We start from the raw sequence: 23,260 nt of genomic DNA, 5'->3' as shown, positions 1-23,260 counted from the left end.
TGCTACTCACGCTGACACCTGCTCTTGGTTCCTGGACCTTGTGGTGGTGGAAAGAAAGAACCAACTCCTGAAAGTTGTCTTCCGGTCTCCACTTACGCCTCAACCCCATCATGCTCACACACACATGATAAATGTCATTTTAAGAAATGGATTGCAGGGCTAGAGAGGTGACTCAACAGTTAAGAGCACGTGTTGCTCTTGTAGAGGACCAGGTTTTGATTCACAGCAACCACATGGAGGCTCACCACTACCCCTAACTCCAGTTCTAGGGGGCCTGGCACCTGAGCTCTATGGGTACCAGGTACACATGCAGGGAAAAGACTCAGAACTGAAAGCAGGACTAGGGATATATATGTCAGCAGTAAAGTGCTTGCCTGGCATGTAAGAGGCCCCAGTAGTACCAAGTAAGAAAATAAAAATAACCATATGATTATTGCATGGGTACTGGGAGATTTTCCGAGAACAATAAAAATCTTCCAGGTGCTGGTGGGATACATGGTAGTAGGAAATGGAGCCCGGTGCCAAATCTAGGACATTTGGTGCATTGACTGCATCATACCTAAAGAACAGTAAAAGTTACAATAGCTAGGACCGTACATTTTGACGGTGAGGGGTTTTGTGTGAGACAGGAAGGAGCAATGGTGCAGGAACAGGAGTGAGAAGCTGGGAGGTCATCTTCTAACCCCTTGTAAAAGTCTGGTGGAGTAGAAGTATCCTTGTGAAGTTTTATCCAAGTTTAGGAAGTGAACAGTTCAGAGAAGAGACTAGTTAATGCACGTTCCTCTCACACCCCAATTCCCACCTTTTTGTGTGTGATGATAAATGCTAGCATAGCGAATGTTGGCTTTACCCTTCCTAGGATGAGCACTCAGTCCTCAGGGTGGGGTCTGGCTCAGTGGGCAAAGCACTTGTGCAATTTCAGATTCTCAGCACGCACATAAAAGCTGCATAGATGTGGTGAGTCTATCTCTAATCCCAGCCCTTGGCAGGGGAGCTAGGGTATCCCAAAGACTAGCCAATTAGCTAGACTAGCCTAATGAGCAAGCTCCAAGCTTGGTGAGAGATCCTACCTTAGTGAATAAAATGGAGAGTAACTGATGTGACTTCTTACATCAATCTCTGGCCTCCACACACTCATGCAAACATGCATAAGTGTACAAATCACAGCGTCCACCCCTAAAACCGAAGTCCTTGACCTGAGGCTGCACCTATGCACTAGGCCCATAGCTCTCCTTAAGCTACAGAGTTCCAAGAAGGAGTTAGCTGTCTTCTTTTTTTCTGTTACAACTTGTACTTGGTATAGGACTTCAATTTATCCTGGGTATTTTAGTTAAATGACTGGGGTGAGAGGGTGAAATTGCAAACAGTTGATTATTAAGATGTAACAAGCTAATGGAATCGGAGCATGGTGATCCATACATGTAATCTTGACACTTGGGAGGCTGAAGCAAGAGGATTACTGCAAGTTCAAGACCAGCCTGGATTACATAGTTTCAGGCCAGTCTGATCCACAGAGTGAGACCCGATCATAAGTTTGTTTTTTCTCCCACCCTCTCTCTGTCCCTCCCTCCATCCCCCCCCACTTCTCCCCTCCCCCTCATTTGTATGTACGGGTGTTTTGCTGTGCGTCTGTGTCCCATGTGTGTCTGGTGGAAGCCAGAAGAGGGGCATGTCCTAGAACTGGAGTTAGAGAAGGTTGTGAGCCACCAGCTGGGTGCTGGGAATCCACCCAGGTCCTCTGGAAGCACAGTCAATGCTCCCCTGCGGAACCATCTCTCCAGCATCCCCTCTCATCAATTGCTTTTAGAAGCAAAACCAAAATTTATGGGAGATTGGTGAGATCTGACCTTGGAGTAACAGTAACAACAGAATGATGTCAGATAGAAGAAACTAGCACTGTGAGTCTGACGCCTTATGATTTCATTTGTTGATTTTGGTGACCCTCATGTCCTCTAACCAATAGTTCCACCCCAAGAATTATACTTTATATGATTTATTAGAGTACATTTTTAAAGCATAACAGTCTCTTAATTACACTTAAATTTCTCTATGGGTATGTTTAATATATTTTTTTAATGAATAGAAAACATTTTGATTATATCTTTGGAAACATTTGTAGAGTTCAGAAACAGCTTGCAGTCAATCATATGGCTACCAATAGGGTCCTTTGAAAAAAAAGTGCTTTACTTTGCAGAATTATAAGCCAGAAAGTACAATGGCATTACGTCAGTTCAAAGCATTGGGGTTCATCAAGTAATGCACATGACTGAATTCATGGCTTCTTACATTAGCTACCTCCTTTCTGACCCACATTGACAACCAGCCTCTGCATTGCTCATGTACCTCAAGCTAAGTGAGCTGTGTGCCAATCATTTTGTACTGCCTGGACTGGGGCTGGTCTCAGCCGATCAGCCTTCTGCCATCTCCCTTTCCTCTTGCCTAGAAAGGTGCATTTCCTCCCTCTTCCACCTCTGTTTGGCTAGGAAAGGAGGGCACATTCTTTGTCATTACACATTTTGAGCTGACCTTCCTCTTTGAAATGCCTGAAATCATACTCTTGGCCAGCAAATCCCAAGATGCATGTTGTCATCCAGTAGGACCAGCTGTGATAGAAGGTGGTCCTAATCTATGTAAGCAGGAACTGGGCCTACTGGAAACGTCTTCTATTCCAATCCTAGACAAACAAATATTATATTCTCCAGGGTTTCTTAAGGGAGGAACATGAGGCCTGGTAGACAAATGACCTACCAACCTAATTTCAGCCACATGTGATTGTTGTTATGTGCTAAACACGACATGAAATTAACTGTTTGTCCTGGGCCTATCTGTGACCTCATCAATAGCAGAATTAACTCCATTTTTTGATGATCAGAGTCTCTCAAATCCTTTCTTAAGGTGTGTGGAATCTGATCCTACTTGGTTTATAAGTAGACATCCAACAGACCTTACAACCAATGAGGACCATGCAAACCATCAGAAATAATTAGTTCATTTTCACTCTGATCTTTAAAAACAAAGTTCTCAACACCCAAGTGTCTCACTCATACATTTTATTGGATTTGCAGTTCTGCTTAGTTAGATTATTTAAAATTAGTAGGTCATTTGAGTACTGTTAGCATTCCTACCGAAAGGTGCTGGTTGCTGCTTTCTGCCTTTTCTCGGCATCTAATGGTTTCTCACCCTGCTCCCAGTTATTCCAGGCTGTTCGATTTGCCAGTGCCCCTCCTCTTTTTCTTCAGACTCCTCAGGCGAGTAGGAGTGCTAAGGTAACTAGCGCCCTGTTACCAAGCTTTCACTAACTACTGGATAAGGATGCTGACATTGACATTTTTAGTGTCTCCAGAATCCAGAATTTTAACTTGGGCACGATTAAGGCTTAGATTAAGCTAATAGTGTATTTCATAATGATGTCTTGGTCAGATCTTTTCATATTTTAGGAGTAGAGAATAAAAATTAAATGTTCCTTCTCCACTCCATTTTGGCAAAAGAGGAAGGGAGGAAGTCCTGGGAGGACTATTTTGTAAATAAATATGGATTATTGTCTTAAGCAACAATAACATGCCAAAAAAGGGTACATGTCTGCATTCCACTTGAACTTCAGTCTTTAAAATGAGCTACCCCGTGTTGAGGACTGGCAGTTGCTCTGAAGAGTCACTCTCTTCTCTTGGCATCTCAGCAGGTCCCGACACCAGTGGTCCTTCCCCCTGGGCCTGTATGGAAGCAAGCAGGCTGATTCCCACTTGGCCATTCTCAGGGGTCCCATATGAGAGTCCCAGGTGTTGCCAAATGGTGACCCCAGGGCATCTCGAGGAACAACTTCTTTGCCCTGGAATGGGATTTCATCAATGCCAGGCTCACCCAGCCCACAAAATCTATGAATATGTGTGTGACAGTTGGCTGTAAGACCATCAGAAAAGAGGACCACACTGTAGAAGCAGGACACTGAGATGGTAAAGCCTCCAAGCCTTTCTGGAATTGATGGGCTAAGAGAACTTGAAGTAAGGAATATTTCCAAACAGGTGTCAGTGGGTCATGGAGACACCCACATGCCCATTCTCCTGAAGGTGATGTCATAAATGAATGGTATCTAAAGGAGCATGGCAGTCATTTTAGAAATCAGTCCTCAGAACTGAAGTCATTTGTCAGCGTGTAAACGATGGCTTCTGTCTGCCTGCCAGTACAAATGCATCCTGGAAGTATTAGACAACTTAAAACAATCACTAAGTAGTTTCAGTGTTTCGGTGGTCGGCTCTTTTCCTCTCACGTTCTAACTGGAGCAAGTCTTTATTAAAGCACACCATAAGTACACTGAGGCCGAAATGAAGCTTGATAAGGCAGGAATGCACTTTTCAAATCTTCAGAACATGACCTTTCTCATCTCTCCACTGTTGGGGACTATTATTTTAAGGGGTGTTACTTTTGTTTATGGTGCATTTGTTTAACTCTGTGAAGCTGTGTTACTGTGCCTGTCTAAAACACCTGATGGTCTAATAAAGAGCTGAACGGCCAATAGCGAGGCAGGAGAGGGAAATAGGCGGGGCTGGCAGGCAGAGAGGATAGACAGAATGAGAAATCTGGAAGAGGAGAAGAGCGAGCCAGAGAAGGAGGAGGAGTACTCTAGGGGCCAACAACCCAGCTACACAACAAGCCATGGAGTAAGAGTAAGATTTACAGAAGTGAGAGAATGGGAAAAGCCCAGAGGCAAAAGATAGACGGGATAATTTAAGTTAAGGAAAGCTGGCAACACTCCACACCATATTTCTTCACACTTTGTCATTAGGGGGAAATGCTGTGTCCTAAGTGGCTGTTGGTCCAATGCTTTCCTCATCCAATGAGAAAGCAAAGGCTGAAGACCTACCTTCCCTTGCTCCCTCACGTGGGCTCACTCTCCTTAGTGGACTTACTAGTTGTCTTTGCCCCAGGCACTGGCTTAAAAGGAGTAGGTCAAGATTTCCAGTCTTTAGGGTTAACCAGGGAGGGAAGGGCGAGCATGACATCTGTGATAGGGCGTCTGCTTCCACATTCCCCCCGAGATGACTTCAGCTTAGCCACTATCCAGTCCAGTACTGACTCTGATTGTGGGGTCAGCCCGGAGGTACTGCTAGTCTTTGGATAAACTTGACCAATGACTGAGCTTCCGGACAGAGTTCAGCCAGGCTGGAGTCTGAGAAGTGCCCTATGAAGCCTTGGAAGGGAAGCACAAGAACTCTTCCAGCAAGTATAAGGAACAGCAGATTGAGTTATTGCATCTGTTTGTGTCTAGACAGCCAAAGAGCAAGGCTGAGTTTAGGTGGATGGTGGATGGGGAATTAAGACAGAGAGAGGTGTCTCAAGCCTGCCCTTGAGTGATGGTGAGAGACCGAGAAAGGAAGGGAGCCACTGGCTAAAGGCAGTGCCTCTTTGAAGACAGTGAGTGACAGCAACAGCCACTCTGCTGGGGCACCTCATTGCCTCCTCTCCTGTCATCCTGGGCCCAGACAGCTTAGTGCTGGAGAGTAAAGCTGAGCTCCAGTTTTTCTCCCTGATGCCTGGCCAACTTAAACACGTCAGGTCCGTAAAGAAGTGCCGTTCTGTGAGGCTTTTCCTATGACATGTGGCACTTGGATTCTGGTACTATTAAGAAAGCAGACAAGTCACTCCTGCATACCTATATGACTTCCCAGTCCTAGCGCAGTCCTCAGTCTGCCAAGCTGCTGGATTTGGTAATCCGAGTTCACAGTGGCAGGTGGAGTCACAATAAAGCCAGCACCAGGAAGTGTTCATGGGTGGTACCAATTCTGACTTCATGGATCACCTCGGACAGGTTTGCAGCCACTCCAGGGAGAGAGCACAAGGAAGTCCCCCCACCTGGATATCTTAAGTGCATGTTAGTTTGCATTTTCAGATCTGCTTCTATCTGGGGGCAATACACTTTTACAGGGCTTATTAGAAAACTGGTCTAAAAGAACACATACTTTAAAGAGCATAAAAAAGCACAAAGACACCTTCGATCGTAACAGGAAGATTTTTCTGACTCAGGCAAAGAATTTTTCTTTCTTTCCGGGGATACTAACACAGCCAGCTCTTGACAGTAATAGATAATGGCAATGGAGGACTAATGTGACTCACAGACGAGCCCCAGTTTCTATCCGAGGCAAGCATTCCATCCCTCTTCCCCCGCCTACCTTCCCAACTTGCTTCTGTGGACTTACTTAAATCTCACTTTTTGGTCCTTGTCTTGACCACTCTTCTGGCAAATGGACTCACGTATGGTCAAAGACAGAGAGGTGGGGGAAGTGGGAGAGAGGGGGTTAGTCAGAGGCCAAAATAAGCCCCAATTTAGATAACTTGTGGCTGGAAAATGGCCAGTTGGTCCTGTAATAACTTCCAGACGAACCTGCTGTTTCTGCAGACACCAGCAGGTCCACAGGTCTCACTCTATTTGCCTCCCGCTTCTTCCATCCAGAATCACAGATCTCCGCTGGGGCTGGTAAAAACAGCTGGTTGAAGTTTCTAGTCTTTGGCCATTCTTAGGGATGGTCATTTTATTCCTAAGTGTAACCCCTTCTGGTGTGACCCATGTGTTTTCTGCCAATTCCCCACAGAGAAGGCCGGGGGAAACTGTCTGAGTGGGGCTTCTGATAGGGGACAGCAGGACCTTGGAATCTATCATTGTGGATGAGGAGGGCAGGTGGTCCATGATGGGGAATAAGATTAGGCTCTGAGGTCTTCCTGGCCTTGACCTGTGGAAAGGCTTAGGCCCCCCAGACGCTCGCTCCAGTTTTGAAGAAAGAACGTTGTCTCCTGACGGCTCGGTCTCCGATGTGCGTTTTCTGCATTGCCCCATTGCATCCTGCGTGGAGAGCAGATTGGATACCCCAGGTTCTGGAGAGCAGAAGGGCCCCTCAGACATGCAGGGTGTGGTGCTACCCTTCCTCTGCGATGCAAAGGCTCCTGCCTCTTGCTTTGGTTGCTCTTCCTCTGGGCTTTCCAGGGAGGAGGGAGAATCATCTTTGGTGGGTTTCTGAGGGGTCTCGGTGGTTGGACCAGGTTCTTCCCGGCTCCTCTCTGGAGGCTGAGCCCCACCTTCTCCTGTGCTCTGAGAGGGCAGGGGCTGTGGGATCTGTGTGTATTGAATCTTGGGCGGGATGACAGGGACAGCCTTGGCCTGACACATTTTGACCATGAAGGAGGTTCTCACAGCCGACACACTCACGGGAGCTGAATTCCGACGGCCGGTCAGAGCATGGGCAACAATGTCCGGGTCCTGGGTGTCCGGGGAGTTCCAGGGGGCTGCTTTACAGTGAGAGGAGGTCATCCGGGTGACCTTGGTGTCTCTTAGTTCAGAGAGCTCTATTCCAGGTGAACTAAATGAAGCTCCATTCTCAAGCCGGAAGAGGTCAGTGATAGGAGTGGCGGAGTCCAAGTTGAGGGAAGAAGGCCTGTGTTTCCCTTTTGAGGGCCCACCCTCAGAGCTCTTGAGCTGTGACTTTAGGGGTTGCTCCCCAGGTGCGGTGCTGTCTTGAGCTCTAGGTGAACTCTCCATGCTGCTCTCTGGCTCAGGAACATCACTGTGTTTCATCTGAGAGTTGCTGAGTCCCAGCTGTGGTCCCTGCTCCTTTCCCTCTGTCAGACCGATGAAGTTGGCTTCTACTGGCTTGCGTGGTATACCAGATGGTCCCTTCTGGCTGGGAAGAACCTCTAACCCTTTCAGGCCAGAGAACTCCCTGAAGGCTTTCAGGGCTTTTTCCTCCCATCCAGCAGTCTTGTTCCTGGCTGCCGGGGGCTGCAGAGGCTCATAATTCTTCTCTGTTTCGAGATTAGCACAGCTGCTGGAGAAAGGAATCTCGAGAGTCCAGTGGCTCTTACCAGTGGTTTTGCTGTCTAGAGAATGGCTCTGGCGAAGGCTGGGCCTGTGGCAAAGTCTCCTCTCCAACCTGTGGCCCTGGGGGCACTGCATCTGGGACTCCTGAACTTCTTTCAGGGTGGGGGAATGAAGAGGGCTGGTCACCCACTGGGGCTCCTCCCACGGCTCTACCATCTCCAGGCCATGCTGAGCAGCGTCTGTCACAGTGTCATCTTCGTCACAGTCTGAAGGCTCTTGGGCTGCGTGGGGGGCGTCCCCCTCTTCTTGTGGGGCGACTTCCACCTCCTTTGTTGGGCTTGGAAGATCAGGGCCTTTGCTCTCAGGAACAGCATGCGTTGCATTTTGCTTCTCGTTGGGGCTTGCAATGGTCTCCTCTCTCTGACAGAGGCTAGGGATGCCAGGGTTGTCTTTGGGTTTGGGCTGCTCTGTGTAGGGATCTGTCCTGGAATCCGCAGATGCATCTTCTCTTCCAGAACCTTCCTTTGACAGCAGGACCCGAGGTTCCTCCTCCAGAGGAGTTGGGGGGGGAGGAGCAGGAGGAAGTGGAGGAGAGAGATTTCTCGGGCCTCCTATCTCTATCCTAGCTGGAGAAGACACCTTCTCAAACAGAAGTATTTGCAGAGGCGCTAGACTGGCTGGGTCTGGGGTGAACCCCGCCTCGGGCTTTGACCCAGGGAGGCTGCAGACTGGCTCCAGCTTCTCTCTATTGGCGAGGATGGCAGCCTCCTGTGTGCTCTGGTTGGCTGAGTCCCTAGTCCATACTTCCAGAGATGTAGAGCCACAGGGCGAGCTCCCAGACGCCTCTGGGAGGGGAAATGGGGCTGGACCTGACTCAGTCTTTGGGCTTGTCTTCTGAGCAGGGGGTGGTAATGACGAGAGCTCCTCCTCCGATTCAATGATTTTCAGTTCCTGTTGAATCTCGGGCCAGATCAGGGCGTGAGCTAGGTCATCTTCATCCTGAAAAACAAGAAGAGGTTGGTTAGTTTTGAGCCCAGAACTCTGGGTACTGATGTCTACCAAGAGTCCAGTGAGCAAGGAGGGAAGGGAGTGAGGTCCGTACTCCAGCCAATAAGGAGGCAGCCTCAGTAATAACTATGGGTATCTGAAATATGTTGTGTCTTCTTCTTTAACTTTCTCAATGCCCTCAGAGATGATACCAGGTACTAGGCTCGTTGAATAGATTCAACAAATGACCTGAATCATACAGTAGATCAGGATGGAAATCCAGTCCTGTCCACAGTGGAACACAGTCTGCTTCTGACCTCCCCTCTCAGCCAGTTGTGTGAAGGCAATACAGACTCCATCTTAGGGGAGGGCCACCATCTTAGACCACCTGCTGTACTTAGCTCCAGGAAGAATCTCAGGAATGTGCCATGACAACTCGAACAGATACAAGGCAGTATGCTCCTGCAGACATTCTGTCTGTGGTTTATGGCCCTAGAAGATATCCAGATACTCCTGCTGAGCAGCTCAGATAATCCTGCTCAGCAAGTTGTGGTTCCCCGCCAGAAGTCCAACCCAATAGTTTCAAATGTGGTTTCCTGCCGAAAGTCTAGACCAATAGTTTCAAAAAATCACTTTGCCCCATATCCCTTCTACCCAATCCCAAGTTGCCAGAGCATGTAATTCCCAGCTTGAGGTTTTTCTCTATAAAAACTCTCTACCCCTTGGCCCGCTGCCACTGCCGAATTTCCCTCCAGCTGCCTGACAGTGGCCCAGGTTCAAACCCGACAATAAAAGAACCCTTATGTGTTTGCATCAGAAACCGGCTCCTTGGCGGTCTCTGGGGGATTCACTAAATGGGTACAACAGTGAGCACATGCTGTAGTCTACCCCAGCAAGTGTTCAGTCACTGAGCTGTGTCCCGAGCCCTCCACTTCACTTATAGTGCGATCCTTGCCCTTCATGCCTCAAGATGCAATTCTCCTGTAAGGAGAACCATCTCAGGGAATGTCTTTCTCTCACCAGTGACTTCCTGTGAAAGTCTGATATGCTGCTGGCCTCTCTGCTCTTCACCTGGCTCTGCTTCTAGAGTACTGAGGGTTAAATCTAGGGTCTCACACATGAAGTGTGCTACACCCCTAGCTCCCATTCTCCCTTTTATCTCTTTAAACTCTCCAGTATTACTTGGACAAAAGCAACTGGATTTTCCTTTGCTGCATTCCATTGTGAACAGTTCTGTTCACTAGCTTTTTTCTTTCTTTCTTTCTTTCTTTCTTTCTTTCTTTCTTTCTTTCTTTCTTTTCTTTTTTTTTTTTCTCGAGACAGGGTTTCTCTGTGTAGCTTTGCACCTGTCCTGGAACCCACTCTACAGCCCAAGCTGGCCTCGAACTCACAGAGATCCGCCTGCCTTTGCCTCCCAAGTGCTGGGATCAAAGGTGTGCGCCACCACCCCCACCCGGCAGCTTTTTCTTGTTTCCTTACTTCACTCAACATTTACATTCATCAATTACTAAGAAACCCTGTTATGTTTCCTCATCCTTCCATACTTCCACTTCGCCCTGGATCCTGATTTTTTTCCTGTGAGGCTGCAGGGACAGGGGTGACAGTCTTGGTCATTGTAGTGACCCTAGTGCTCAGGAGAGCAGAGTGCTTACTTAGCACAAGATGAGGATTTAGTACATAGGTTCAGTGAAGGCCTTCCTAAGGCCTTCCTTGCTAACTTAAGTAAGTTACTTAACTAAGTCCCCAGTTCTTCCTGCACTGATGTTATCTTCCTCAAAGTGTTGCCTTTTGTATTGGGACTCTCCTCATGAGACGCCAGCCACCACAGAATCTCTGCCAATGCAAACATGCTCTATGGGAACCCTTGCTCAGCCCTCCTGAGGCCACCACATCACCTCAGCTTTGCCCTAACTCCCCGACACGGTCCTCTTGGTGGCGGCTTCCGGAAGCAAGTTAAAATGCTGTAGGCTTCCTTTATCTCTCAGCATATGCTGCTGGTCATGGTTCTTACAAAAGCAGGACTCCTCCCTGGGTGTCCCCAGAAACACCTCACACCTTCTACATAAAGACATCTCATAAAAACACTCATGGAAAATACCACCCCTAAAGAATGGATAAGGTTTGTCAGCTTTGGGGTCAGAGTTGAACTTCTCTAAAAACACAGACTAGAGCCTGGAAATGTCTCAGGTTTTACAGACAGCCCAGGACAAATACCAGGCTGGGATGTCGGAGAAAAGAGAATGAGGTTCATGAGTGGTCATCTTGCATGGGGCTGGGATATAAGGAGCAGCCTTTGTGATGTGTCTGAGGTTGAGTATCATACACTCTAAGGACATGATAGTGGTTTACGGGCCAGAAATATTTAGAGTTGTGTCTGCCTTGGGAATCCAAACTGAGTGGTTCCTTTGCATCATGGCGGGATCTCCCAGAGGAGGCCTGCAGCAGAAAAACCCCAGTTTTGTTTGTTTTGAAACAGGGTCTCATACATGCCAGATTATCCTTAATGACCTGAAACCATGGTCCTCCAGTTTCCATCTCCTAAGTGATGGGATCATAGGTGTATGCCATCATTCCTGCCTAAGAAGTGAGACTTCTAAGGACTCCTTAAAATTTATATAGAACTCTTAGCTACTCTCCCAGCTATATGACCACACATGCGCTGTCCAATAGCCAGGTGAGACACTTAGTCATCCCAGGGTCTTACATCCTACGTAATCTGTGCACTGCGTGATCACGTAATTTGTGTGCAGTGTGATCATGCAATCTATGCGCATGTGTGGTGTAGATATGTAAGCCCATATGTGCATGTATGGGCAGAATCTATAAAAGCAGTTCCCACTTATCCCTCCTCCCCCTTCCTGCATGATCATTCCCATAGGCCTGTCACATCTCTTCTGTTCCCTTCCCTTAATAAACTCTTATAGTGGGTTTTGTCGTACTTTATGGCTTCACTCGCATAGTAAACAGCACTGCTTAATGAATAACATTGCGCCGCTTAATAAATAACACACACACACACATACACACACACACATGCTGCTGGTTTATATGTGTATGGGGCTAGGAAGATGGCTCGGTGAGTAGAAATGCTGGCCTTGCAAGCCTGACAACCTGAGCCTGGTCCCTGAAGGCCACATCAAAAGCTTGATGCGATGGTGCACATCTATAGTTCCAACACTCTTGTAGTGAGATAAGAGGTAACAAGAGGGAAACTGTTTGGAAGCCTGGGGCCTGGTCAGCCTGCATTACACAGTGCAGCAGCAGCAATAAGAGAAGCCCTGCCTGAACAAATAAGGCAAGAACAGACTCCCCAAAGTTGTTTGCTAACCCCCACATATACATGCTATGGCACACATGAAATAAAAACTTAAAAAAGTAAATTAATTAAAGAAGTCTCTCTTGTAGAAACTCTTAACACTTGTGGGTTTTTTTTTTAAAACTGCTTTAAATTGTACTATTTGTGGCGGGAACAGGCAGAGTCCACCTTACCATCTCATGGAGAAGCATTGCATCAGTCCTGGCCCTGAGGCTCTCTTGTGGAGCGGTTGTCTTCAGCTGGCCAGCCCCCTGGCTGTCCTCCACCACTTCCTCTGCATTTGGCCTCTTCTCTGATTCCCTTGAAAGTTGAGAGCCCAGGGATAGTTCCAAGGATTTCTTCTCCACTTGGGTACCTGGGACCAGGGAAGGGCCTTGGCTACATTCTGCTGTCCCCAGGGCTTCGGGTTCTGGCACGGTGTCCTCAGGAGCTGCCTTCTTAGCGACAGAGGCTGCGGTGAGGATGTGAGGGATCAGTACAAAGAGTTCACTTCACGAAGGCACTTGCAACACCCTCCCATCACTGTCCTGCCCCCTAGCCCTGCTTCACGGGAACTGGGGACTTCTCTTGACTCACTGCCCCCTCCTTCTTTATGCTCTTCTCTTGACCACGTTCCTGCCTCGGATCCCAGCCATCATCTAGTCCAGTGGTTCTCAACTGGGAGCCATTTTGCTCCAAATTCCCCTAGCCCTCCGGGGGCATTGGTAATGTCTGGAGACATTTTTGGTTGTCACAGCATTGGAGGAGACGAGTCTTATTGGTTCTTAGAGCACAGCTTTTGAAGCTGTGGGTTGTGCCCGCCTATGAGGTCATGTAACTGAATGTGCAGGTCGTAAAAATGTTGGCAAGAGTGAAAGGTTTCTGAATAGACAGCAGCCAAAATGAATTCAAAATCAAATGGACGGTGAATCTTGGACGTTCCTTGTAGTGCTCAACTGTGTAGCATTGTAGTTTCACGGCAGTCTCGGTTCTGAACACTGTGTTGCCGTCATGCCAAGCAACACCAACAAATACTGGCTGTTATACCCTGGTTCAGATTTGAGATTAATGTGCCAGGAATTGTAAATTGCAATGTTTGATGTGTGTGTGTGTGTGTGTGTGTGTGTGTGTGTGTGTGTGTTTACCCACTTGCTTGCTATGAGGTTTTGGGAAAATTATTTATTCCTCTCCAAGCAAATGGAGATTATCTAATAATAATTACCTGTACCTCTGAAGGTTGCCTTGAGAAGTGAGATTATACACGCAGCACACTTAGGCTATGTCCAACAATGTAAGGGGTACTGAAAAGCACCTTTGTTGGTTGAGATAGAAACATTCGGTTGGTTTGACTGTCAGCAAACCTTTCTGTTGAGATTCTCCCTACTCCATTTTAGGACCGTCCGTCAAAAAAGTCCTTTCTAAGTGGTTCAGGCCTGTAATCCAAGCATTAGGAAAGCAGAGACAGAGGGATCCTTTGTTGGAGACCAGCCTGACTACAAGGGAAGAAGCCTGGAGCAACAACAGAAACTCCTGCTCGCCACGGTCACAGTTCTGGGACTGTATCAGCCTTGGGGTGTGAGAACCCATCAGCCTTACTCTGCGATTGCTGAAATGAAACCTAAGGAAGCATTTTCTCACGGCTGGGTTTGCTATCCCTATCCTTTGCAGATATGAGGTAGAAATGAGGAGGGATGGATGAATAGAAAATACATCCAGAAACACGGGCCCGTCAATTCCAGCTCTGTAGCTCAGCATCCCATGACTTCTTACTCCTGAGTTCTCACCATGTGTGCTAATAAAGTAGTAAGTAACATTTACTGAGTCCTTACTATGTATTGGACGCTGCTCTGAGATCTTTGCATGTGTTAACCAAATGTTCACACAAACTTACAAGTAAGGTATGATTATTAACATCCGCATTTTATACATTAAGAAACTGAGGCACAGGGGATTAACTTGCTGAAAATCCATGGCAGAGCACGGGTTTGCAACAGCCATTCTGGCCCTAGAGCCCACCATCCCAACCACCTCCCCACACTGCCTTGCAAATCCTATCGAAGCCACTTCAAACCTGGTGTTCTAGCTTACAACGGAGGGAGACAGACCGTCCTCTCCCTATTTTACCTGGAAAAGACTCAGCTCCCGGAGGCTTCTCCTCTTCTGGCCACCCTCCGCTTTCTGAACCTTGGAAAGAAAACTCTTCTAGGCTGGAGAGAGACTGCAGCTCTTTGGGGGGTGTTCTGCATGGGGTGCTGTTGGTGCTGATGACCGCAGACACGCGGAGAGGCACGGATACGGCGAAGGGCTCGGAGATGTTGAGCGCCTTGCGCTGGTGGCGCGGTGAGGGCTCCATCTGGAACAGGCTGCTGGTGAACACTGATTTGCCGGGACTGTCGTTGGAGGTGTAGAACATCCCCAGGAGTTTCGGGGCGGACTGCTCGCTCTCAGGGTCTCCGATCGGTCGGAACACCTTCAGCTGCTCAGGCAGGGGCCGGATCTGACCGCCCACCTCACAGCCCCCCTCGGCCCCAGCCGGCATCCCCTCCTGACCCCATTCGCTCTCCTTGCTGAGGTCACAGGAGCTGCCGGCGCTGCCCGTGTGCATTTTTGTGGCTGGAATGAAAAATCCACCAGTGGTGACTGTTCGATTGAAATTTCCTTTGTTTTCTTTGCCTGGTGAAGAAGAGCAAACGGCGGTTAGCATCCTGGGTGTGCGCAGACCACGGCTGGGGGAGCCGCTTTCCTTGAAACTTGAGGCGGGGCCTGATGGTTGTTCAACAAAAAGTGGAAGAGATACTAGCAATTCGTCCACCAAGGCTAGCACAAATGTCAATCCCTGTTGTTTGGCGATGGGTACCAACTCATATGTAACCTACTCCAACAGGGAATACATAGCAATTACCCAAATATGCTGGGTTAGCGTTTGTCAACTTGACACAAACCTGGGAACATTTAGAGACTCTTAATTGAGAAAATGCCTCCATCACATTGCCTAGAGGCAAACCTGTGGGACATTTTCTTTCTTTCTTTCTTTCTTTCTTTCTTTCTTTCTTTCTTTCTTTCTTTCTTTCTTTCTTTTTTTTTTTTTTTCTCGAGACAGGGTTTCTCCGTGTAGCTTTGCGCCTTTCCTGGAACTCACTTGGTAGCCCAGGCTGGCCTCGAACTCACAGAGATCTGCCTGGCTCTGCCTCCCGAGTGCTGGGATTAAAGGCGTGCGCCACAGGACATTTTCTTAATTTAGTGATTGATGTGGGAGGGCCCAGCTCACTAATGGGTGGTGCCATCATCCCTGGACATGTGGTCTTGGATTGCATAAGAAAGCTGGCTGAGTAAGCCATGAGGAGCAAGCTAGTAAGCAACACTCCTCCATGGCCTCTGCTTCAGTTCCTGTCTCCAGGTTCCTACCTCAGGTTCCTGCCCTGACTTCCCTGAGACAGTTGCAAGATAAATAAGCCCCTTTCTCCCCAAGTTGCTTTTTGTCACGGTGTTTTATCACAGCATCAGTCAGTGTTAACTGGCATGAACTAGCCTATCAGTTCAAAACATCAACGGAAGCACTGTGAAACTCATGGTCAGGAAACTCACAAATTCAAGACACATAATCATTATGGAATAAATCAGTGTTTGGCTTTCTTCTAGGTTCCCTCTGTCTTAGTTTTTAGCTTGTTGACCTTTACTGTGGTCTAATTTTGAGTGAAAAGTCCCTATGATCCCCTCTGTGGCCAGAGGAAAGTTGGAAAAAGGGAAGGTTCTAGATCTTTTTTTTTTTTTTTAAACAATTTATTTAATGTGCATTGGTGTTGTCTGCACATGTGTCTGTGTGAGGCTCTCAGATCTTGGAGTTACAGACAGTTGTGAGCTGCCATATGGGTGCTGGGAATTGAACCCGGGTCCTCTGGAAGAGCAGTCAGTGCCCTTAACCACTGAGCCATCTCTCCAGCCCTCTAGATCTCTTTTTGGGATGAGCTAGGGAGTAGTTTGGGGCTAGTCGTGTGTAAATGTAACTGCAGGTAATCGGCTGGACACTAATTGTAGAATCTCACTGTGATGATTCAAAAGAGAACGCCCCCAACCTCCATACACTCATACATTTGCATGCTTAGTCCCTAGTTGGTGGACTGATCAGATTAGGAGGTGTGGCCTTGTTGGAGGAAGTACTTAAGTGGGGGAGGGCTTTGAGGTTTCAAAAACCCACACCAGGTCCAGTGTCTCTCTCTTCCTGCTGCCTGTGAATCAGGATGTAAAGCTCTCAGCTACTTTTCCAGTACCATGCCTGTCTGCATGCCACCATGCTCCCCGCCATGATGACAACGGACTCTCTGAAACTGTAAGCCATCCCTTAATTAAATGCTTTCCTTTACAAGTTGCCCTTGGTCATGGTGTCTCTTCACAGCAGTAGGATAATAACTAAGATACTCACCTTCCACAGGCACTGAACACAGTGAGTCCATGCTTTTAGCTGGTCGGATAGTAGCCTTTTCCACTAAAGATAAAAGAAAAATTACCCCTGATGAATGCATACCAAGAAGAAACATTCAGGAAAATAGGTCAGGCTATCAGCATATGAGAAAAATTTCCAGGAAACTATTTCAAGTAGTTATAACATGTTATCTCCTTACAGAATTGCCCCCACTTCCCTCTACACGTCCCCACTTTCCTAATGGGAACTGAAATTATAACAAGAGGGCACAGATTAGTTTTATTAATATGTTACCAATAAAGGTAATTGCAATTTTGTCAAATGAGAAATCCCGAATCCAGTTTAATTGTACAAAAAGTGCCCAATGGCTTTGTGGTTAAGAGTTTGCTCTTTCTTTTCTTTTTGTCTTGGTTTTCAGAGACAGGGTTTCTTCTATGTAGATCTGGTTGTCCTGGAACTCACTCTATAGACCAGGCTGGCCTCGAACTCACAGAGATCCACTTGCCTCTGCCTCCCGAGTGCTGGGATTAAAGGCGTGCAGCACCATGCCCAGCAGATTATACCTTTTTCATGTATAAAAGACAACGGAGTTGCTAAGACTAAATGAGAAATGACTATAGAGTAATGGTGTTGTTCTAAACTAGAATAAATACTCAATTAAAAATAACACATAGTGAGTTCCAGACCAGCTAAGGCTACAGAGTGAGAACCTGTCTTACAAAACAAAGGAAAACATACTGTTTATGACCGTTTCGACCAGCCAGTGCTCACCACAGGGAAGACAGGCGATTGTTCCACAAGAAGCAGCCGGAGTTGGCACTAACTCAAACTGGGTAATAACTCATGCCTTGTTTTAGTCCTCTTTTTAGAATTCCCCCTCTTTCTCCCCTTAATCCAAACGCTCCTCTTCTAAGAGGTTCTGATTTAGACAGTTGGCCTCCTCCATTTGGGGATTCTCTGACTCCGCCACATGGGAGGAAAGCCTTTGCTTCACAAAGCTCTCCAAAGCCTCAAGAGCCCCCAACCTCCTCACTCTCCATAGCATGCCAAGATTTTTCCCCTTTGAGAGCTGCTGTTTGTACAGGATCATAAGTTGATTTATCATCTTAAAGCTGCTTGGCTGGCGTCCCTCGTCTGTCTGTGTATTCTGAGAAATGCTTTGCCTTTGTTTCCTGTATCTCTCTTGTCTCTGGACTCCAGTTTCCATGTGTTGACCTTAGGGGCCGGAACCAGGTAATCATGAAGTAACCCTGAGTCAGCGCCTTCCATCCATCCAAGCTCTGTAGCTTCCACCGATAGCTCCCAAGCATTCCAGGGCATCTTCTCTCCGTAGTAACTAAAAGCTTAGTTGGACCCCTTGGCTCATGCCTAGACTTAGAGGATATTTTTGCCCGAGGTGTTGATCTGGCCTCCTGGACCCACCAGCCCTATATTTTTTAAATATATAAATAATCTCATGTAAACCAGGCTGTCTTTGAACTCTATGGCTGAGGATGACCTTAAGATCCTAATTCTCCTGCCTCTACCTCCTAAGCACTGAGATCACAGGCCACTACCATGCAAAGCTCGTGCAATGCTGGCAGGCTGAACCTTGAGCCTCCTGCATCCCAGAGAAGAACTCCACTGAACTTCAAATCCTCAGCCCTCACGCCCTTTGTGGTCTTGGTCCCTTCTGATGATTCCTTCACTCAAAGGTAAAGTCTCCAGCCCTATGACTTTAGGGTTCCTCTGCATAGGAGTTTATTTTAACATAAAACAAAATTTAAAGATTGAAACCAGTGTCTGGAATTTGCTTCAAAGTTTATGCATCTGTGTTCAGTCACTACTTCATTTTTTTCCCCTTACACTTTCTTATCTGTTTAGTTTGTTTAAATGTGCTGGAACATGTCCCTCTCTCTGCTGCCAACCTAATAAATTCCCAATAGTATCCATGGTTAATCAATTTTTAAAATGCCCTTCGGGGGCTTGGGAAATGGTTCAATAGGTAAAGTGCTTGCTCTGCAACATGACAACTGAGTGTTTGGATCCTCAGCATGCACATAAAAGCCAGGACTAGCAGCATGTGTTTGTAACCCCAGTGGTTGGGAGCTAGAGACAGGTGTGTGTGTGTGTGTGTGTGTGTGTGTGTGTGTGTGTGTGTATTGGGGGTGGGGTTTCTTGTCATTCAGTCTAGCCAAAGTTGTTCAGTGAGAGACCATGTCTTAATATAACAAAACAAAATAAGGTGGAGAGCAATAGAGGAAGACACCTGGCATTAACCTCTAACCTCTGCATGCGTGGGCACACATACTTGTACACATATGTGCACACACCCAAACATACTACACACACACATACACAATTTTTAAATACCCTTTGCCATGGACATTTTAACACCTTGTTTACGTATGTGAATCCACTGATTTCCCCCTTTCATATTCACACACGAAAGTATTGCCAACCTGTGCGCCACTAAGCGACCGCACTGGGAGATTACATTACAAACTTCTGTGGCCTCTCTTTGAGTCTAGATTCTGTCCACTAGCCACACCTTGCAGTCCTGAGCTTTAGTTTCTAGCATCCTGAGCAATGCTGTTCTGGCTAAATCGGGCCACTCTATTGACAATGACTCTAGTTTAGACTCCAAGAGTCACTTGTATCAACATCCACTGCTGTGGGATGGTCTGTATGTGCACTGATTGGTCAATAAATAGAACACTGATTGGCCAGTGGCCAGGCAGGAAGTATAGGCGGGACTAACAGAGATGAGAACTGAGAGAACAGGAAGGAAGAAGGAGACACTGCCAGCTGCGCCATGACAAGCAGCATGTGAAGATGCCGGTAAGCCACGAGCCACGTGGCAAGGTATAGATTTATAGAAATGGATTAATTTAAGATATAAGAACAGTTAGCAAGAAGCCTGCCATGGCCATAGTTTGTAAGCAATATAAGTCTCTGTGTTTACTTGGTTGGGTCTGAGCGGCTGTGGGACTGGCGGGTGACAGAGATTTGTCCTGACTGTGGGCCAGGCAGGAAAACTCTAGCTACAAATGGCACCCAATGGGTTGGCAAGAGTTTTCACCTAAAACCTGAGAAAAAAGATTCTAAAATGGAGCTAAAAACAGTTCCTAGTTGTCTTTCTCAAGTTAGACTTTCAACCCTGATTGGATGGTAGAACTACTTAAGGGGCTTTTAAAAATCCCGGATACTCAGCCCTTCCCATAGACCTCTCAAGCAGAAACTGCTGTGGCTGTGAGCCACTCTCTGGGGGACTCTGAGAGACTACCCTGCTGAGCACATGACATCTCATGAACTCAACAACCATTTGGTCCAGCACCTTGGGTTTGTGCCTTTTGAAAAATTACCTGGGGGTAGTAAAACTCTTTCTAATTCAAGATCACAGGCCATCGTGCATTTCATCTTTGTTCATTTTGTTCTCTTGGGTTTTGTCTTTTTATTTCTGGCCTCTCCCATTCTGTAACAAAGCCTCTCTTTGATGTGCTTAGGCAATCTCTCACCATAGACGAGGCGTTTCCTGTCAGGTACTCACATTTCCTCCCACACTATCCTCAGAGAGTCCTAATTTCTTATTTGTATCAGTTCAGCATGCTGTGACACTCAGTCCTTGTCACTTGGACTAGTTTTGCATTTGATGAAAGGTGTGTTTAACCACACAGCTGTTACAGATGGCTACCCAGAATCCCTTTCCCTTTGCCCTCTTTACAGAGTTCTTGTACTTCTAGGTTTAATTTCCATTCCTCGTACCAGTGGTTGGTTCAGAACCTAGGTTAATCAGCCCCAGGAACCCCTTTGGCCACAGGGACTGGTCCTGTGACCCAGTGAAGGCTCCTGAGAACTGAGAAGACTCAAGGCGGGACACTTGATGAGAACTGTTGAACAAGCTACCAGAAATGACATGCCTTCTGCCTTTGGGGACAGAGATGCTCAAAGAGAAAAGCTGTCTCTTGTTACCACAGCCGAGGAAGGCAGTCTAGACAGTACTGACATGGAGAGAACAGAAGAGTTGGGAAAGGCAGGATGAAATGGAGACACAGCCACCGTGGCAGGTCACCCCTCAGTCTTCTCTCTATCGGAATGCCCAGTTCTGTCTCTGAACTGACTTTATTCTCTCTCTCTCTCTCTCTCTCTCTCTCTCTCTCTCTCTCTCTCTCTCTCTCTCTCTCTCTCTCTCTCTTAAGGTTTATTTATTATGTATACAGTGTTCTGTCTGCATGTATCTCTGCACACCAGAAGAGGGCACCAGATCTCATTACAGATGGTTGTGAGCCACCATGTGGATGCTGGGAATTGAACTCAGATCTCTGGAAAAACAATCACTGCTCTTAACCTCTGAGCTATCTCTCCAGCACTCTGACTTTATTCTTATTTATAGTAGAAATCACTGTGACGGCTATCTGCCGTACATCCCTACGGCAGGTAAATACGACTCAGGTTTCTAATATTTCTATTTTCTGGCCCTTGTCTTGAAATTACCACTCTGTCTGCATAAAGGAGTTAGAGATATCGCCTCTCATTTTTTCCTATAGGAGTTCATGTCTTCCCAACACTTACTGAATATTTCAAACGTTCATGAACGTTAAAGGCTTTTCTACACCTACCATCTAGTTTCAATGGTTATTGGCATCTTTCTGTGTATTGAGTTTGTCCATTCTATACCTCCTTTCCCCTGAATTATTTGTAAGTGAGTCTTGACATTTTGACATTTCATCTAAGTACATCAACTACAGCATACACCTCCCAAGAACCATTAAGACACTATCAAATTTAATAATTCTTCAAAATCACCTAGTAGCCAATGCATACCCACAGTTTCCTATTGTCTTTGTAGCTTTTTTTTTTTTTTAAGAAAACGAACCAACCAACCAACCAGGATCCAGACGAGATTTGACCCTTGCATTTGTGCGTCCACACGTTGCACTAAATCATTGCGGAGGTCTTCCTTGGCCTTCCCTGACACATATTCAGGATGGGTTGACTAGATTCTGTATTATGTAGTGGTTCCCTCAGTTCCTCCTCTTATCAGTCTCTTTCCTTTGCTCAGAAATAAACCCATGGGGGAGCACCCCATTTGGAATCACGACACCGAGGGTGAAGGGACCGACCTTCTTGACAGCAGAATTCCAACTAATAGACAATAGCTACTTGGGGAAAATGACAGAAATAACTGTTGCGGGCAAGACCTAACTAGTGCTACTGGAATACACGACACACAGCACTTTAACCAAGTCACCTAAACCAACTTTACTAACAATAAGGCTTCGGCATCATGGACCTCTTGACATGACCCAGAGGTGGGCAGGACACAGCCTTTGTACAATGTCTAGAAATTTTCATAACTTTAGTCTCCCCACAAGAAAACCTCAGTCACGCCCAGATGTGGGAACAGTTCTACAGTATAAGGGATGGTGTTCTTCCAAAGTATCACGTTGAGAGACACTAAAGAACGTTTCTACCTTGGAGGAGACTGAGGACGTTTGAAGATGTACTTCATACCAAATGAAGTATGGATCCCAGTTTTGGACTTGGAAAAAGTCCAGAAAAAGACATTAGTGGGACAATTGGTTAAGTATGACTCTTAAGATACAGAAATCAGTTAATAGTATTGTATTCATATTATCTTTTTGTTTTGATAATGGTTTTATAGTCGTAATGTTAACATTAAGGGATTTCATGGAAGGTCTAGACATTGAACATTTTTGTAAGTAAAACATTATCATCATCATCTTAAAAAAAAAACCTAGTGAATCTGATTTTTTTTTTTTTTTTACTAGCTAATGTGAAGTGACCAAGTGTGAAACCTGGCTAAGAACCACAGGTGTGTCGGAAGCCATGGCGCTAATCCTCACCTGAAAGCCTCTGCCCCCTCACGAACACACTCCCATTTCTGCTCAGCTTGGATTTCGAGTCCGATCCAGAACGCCCCAGGTTAAATATTGATTTCCACTTCTTTGATTTACTGGAAAGCTTTCTCCTAAAATAACCAAGCCACACAGGTTAGCTGAACTTGTCATTTCAAGGCAGTGTTTCGTTTTGAGACAGGGTCCTCAATAGACCAGGCTGGCTTGAACTCATGATCCCTTCTGCCTCAGTCTCTCAAGGGGGGTTGCAAATTGAGAGAGAACATTGCAGTTACAGTCTCAGTCATGAATGGCTTTGATAGTTCCAGAAGATTCCCTCTAAAATCCAAGTTGTGCGTGACTATAGCCTGTCTGGGGATACCCTGAGTGATCAAACAAGTGAAGGCAAAGACCCTTCTCCTCGGAATGACAGCCGAAGTTGGCTGTCTGTCAAAGGCGGGGGTGGGAGACAGAAAAAGGCAGTGGTCAGTGGGATGCTCAGAGCTCACAAGCAAACGCACAGTTCTGAAATCTGGTAAGAAGTCTACGGAGCTCTGTAGTTCTGACTCTTCAAACATGCTGAATTTTTTTTTAAAAAAGAGGAGTAAACAAGCCAGAGGTGGTGGTGCACACCTTTAATCCCAGCACTCGGGAAGCAGAGGCAGGTGGATCTTTGTGAGTTCGAGGCCAGCCTGGTCTATAGAGTGAGTTTCAGGACAGCCAGGGCTAGGTAGAGACACCCTGTCTCAAACAAACAAACAAACAAACAAACAAACAAACGAGGAGTAAACAATTAGGACCATAGACCCCAGTTCTGTGCTTTCTGCCTGGTGGCCATAGGGCTAGGATATGTACAGGTGAGGTGAGGGCTGATAAACACTCAAAATGGAAGGATGAGAAAGTAAACCAGTAAAAGG

At 46.6% G+C, this 23,260-nt stretch overlaps 1 protein-coding gene across 1 annotated transcript in view; it reads right to left on the bottom strand.

The window, feature by feature from the left end:
- Window positions 1–4,802: 4,802 nt before the first annotated feature.
- Arhgap31 (Rho GTPase activating protein 31) overlaps window positions 4,803–23,260 on the bottom strand; it is a 111,476-nt gene continuing 93,018 nt past the window's right edge. The window contains exons 8-12 of the mRNA XM_059277391.1: window positions 22,353–22,477; window positions 16,507–16,569; window positions 14,211–14,759; window positions 12,281–12,558; window positions 4,803–8,803 (exon numbers count right to left, since the gene is read on the bottom strand). Coding sequence (XP_059133374.1) covers window positions 6,413–8,803; window positions 12,281–12,558; window positions 14,211–14,759; window positions 16,507–16,569; window positions 22,353–22,477 — 3,406 coding nt within the window. The 3' untranslated portion in view covers window positions 4,803–6,412. The remainder of the gene's footprint in view (window positions 8,804–12,280; window positions 12,559–14,210; window positions 14,760–16,506; window positions 16,570–22,352; window positions 22,478–23,260) is intronic.

This window comes from Peromyscus eremicus, chromosome 12, assembly GCF_949786415.1.
Source record: "Peromyscus eremicus chromosome 12, PerEre_H2_v1, whole genome shotgun sequence".
Taxonomy (NCBI): domain Eukaryota; kingdom Metazoa; phylum Chordata; class Mammalia; order Rodentia; family Cricetidae; genus Peromyscus; species Peromyscus eremicus.
This window is presented reverse-complemented; position numbering and strand designations above follow the sequence as displayed.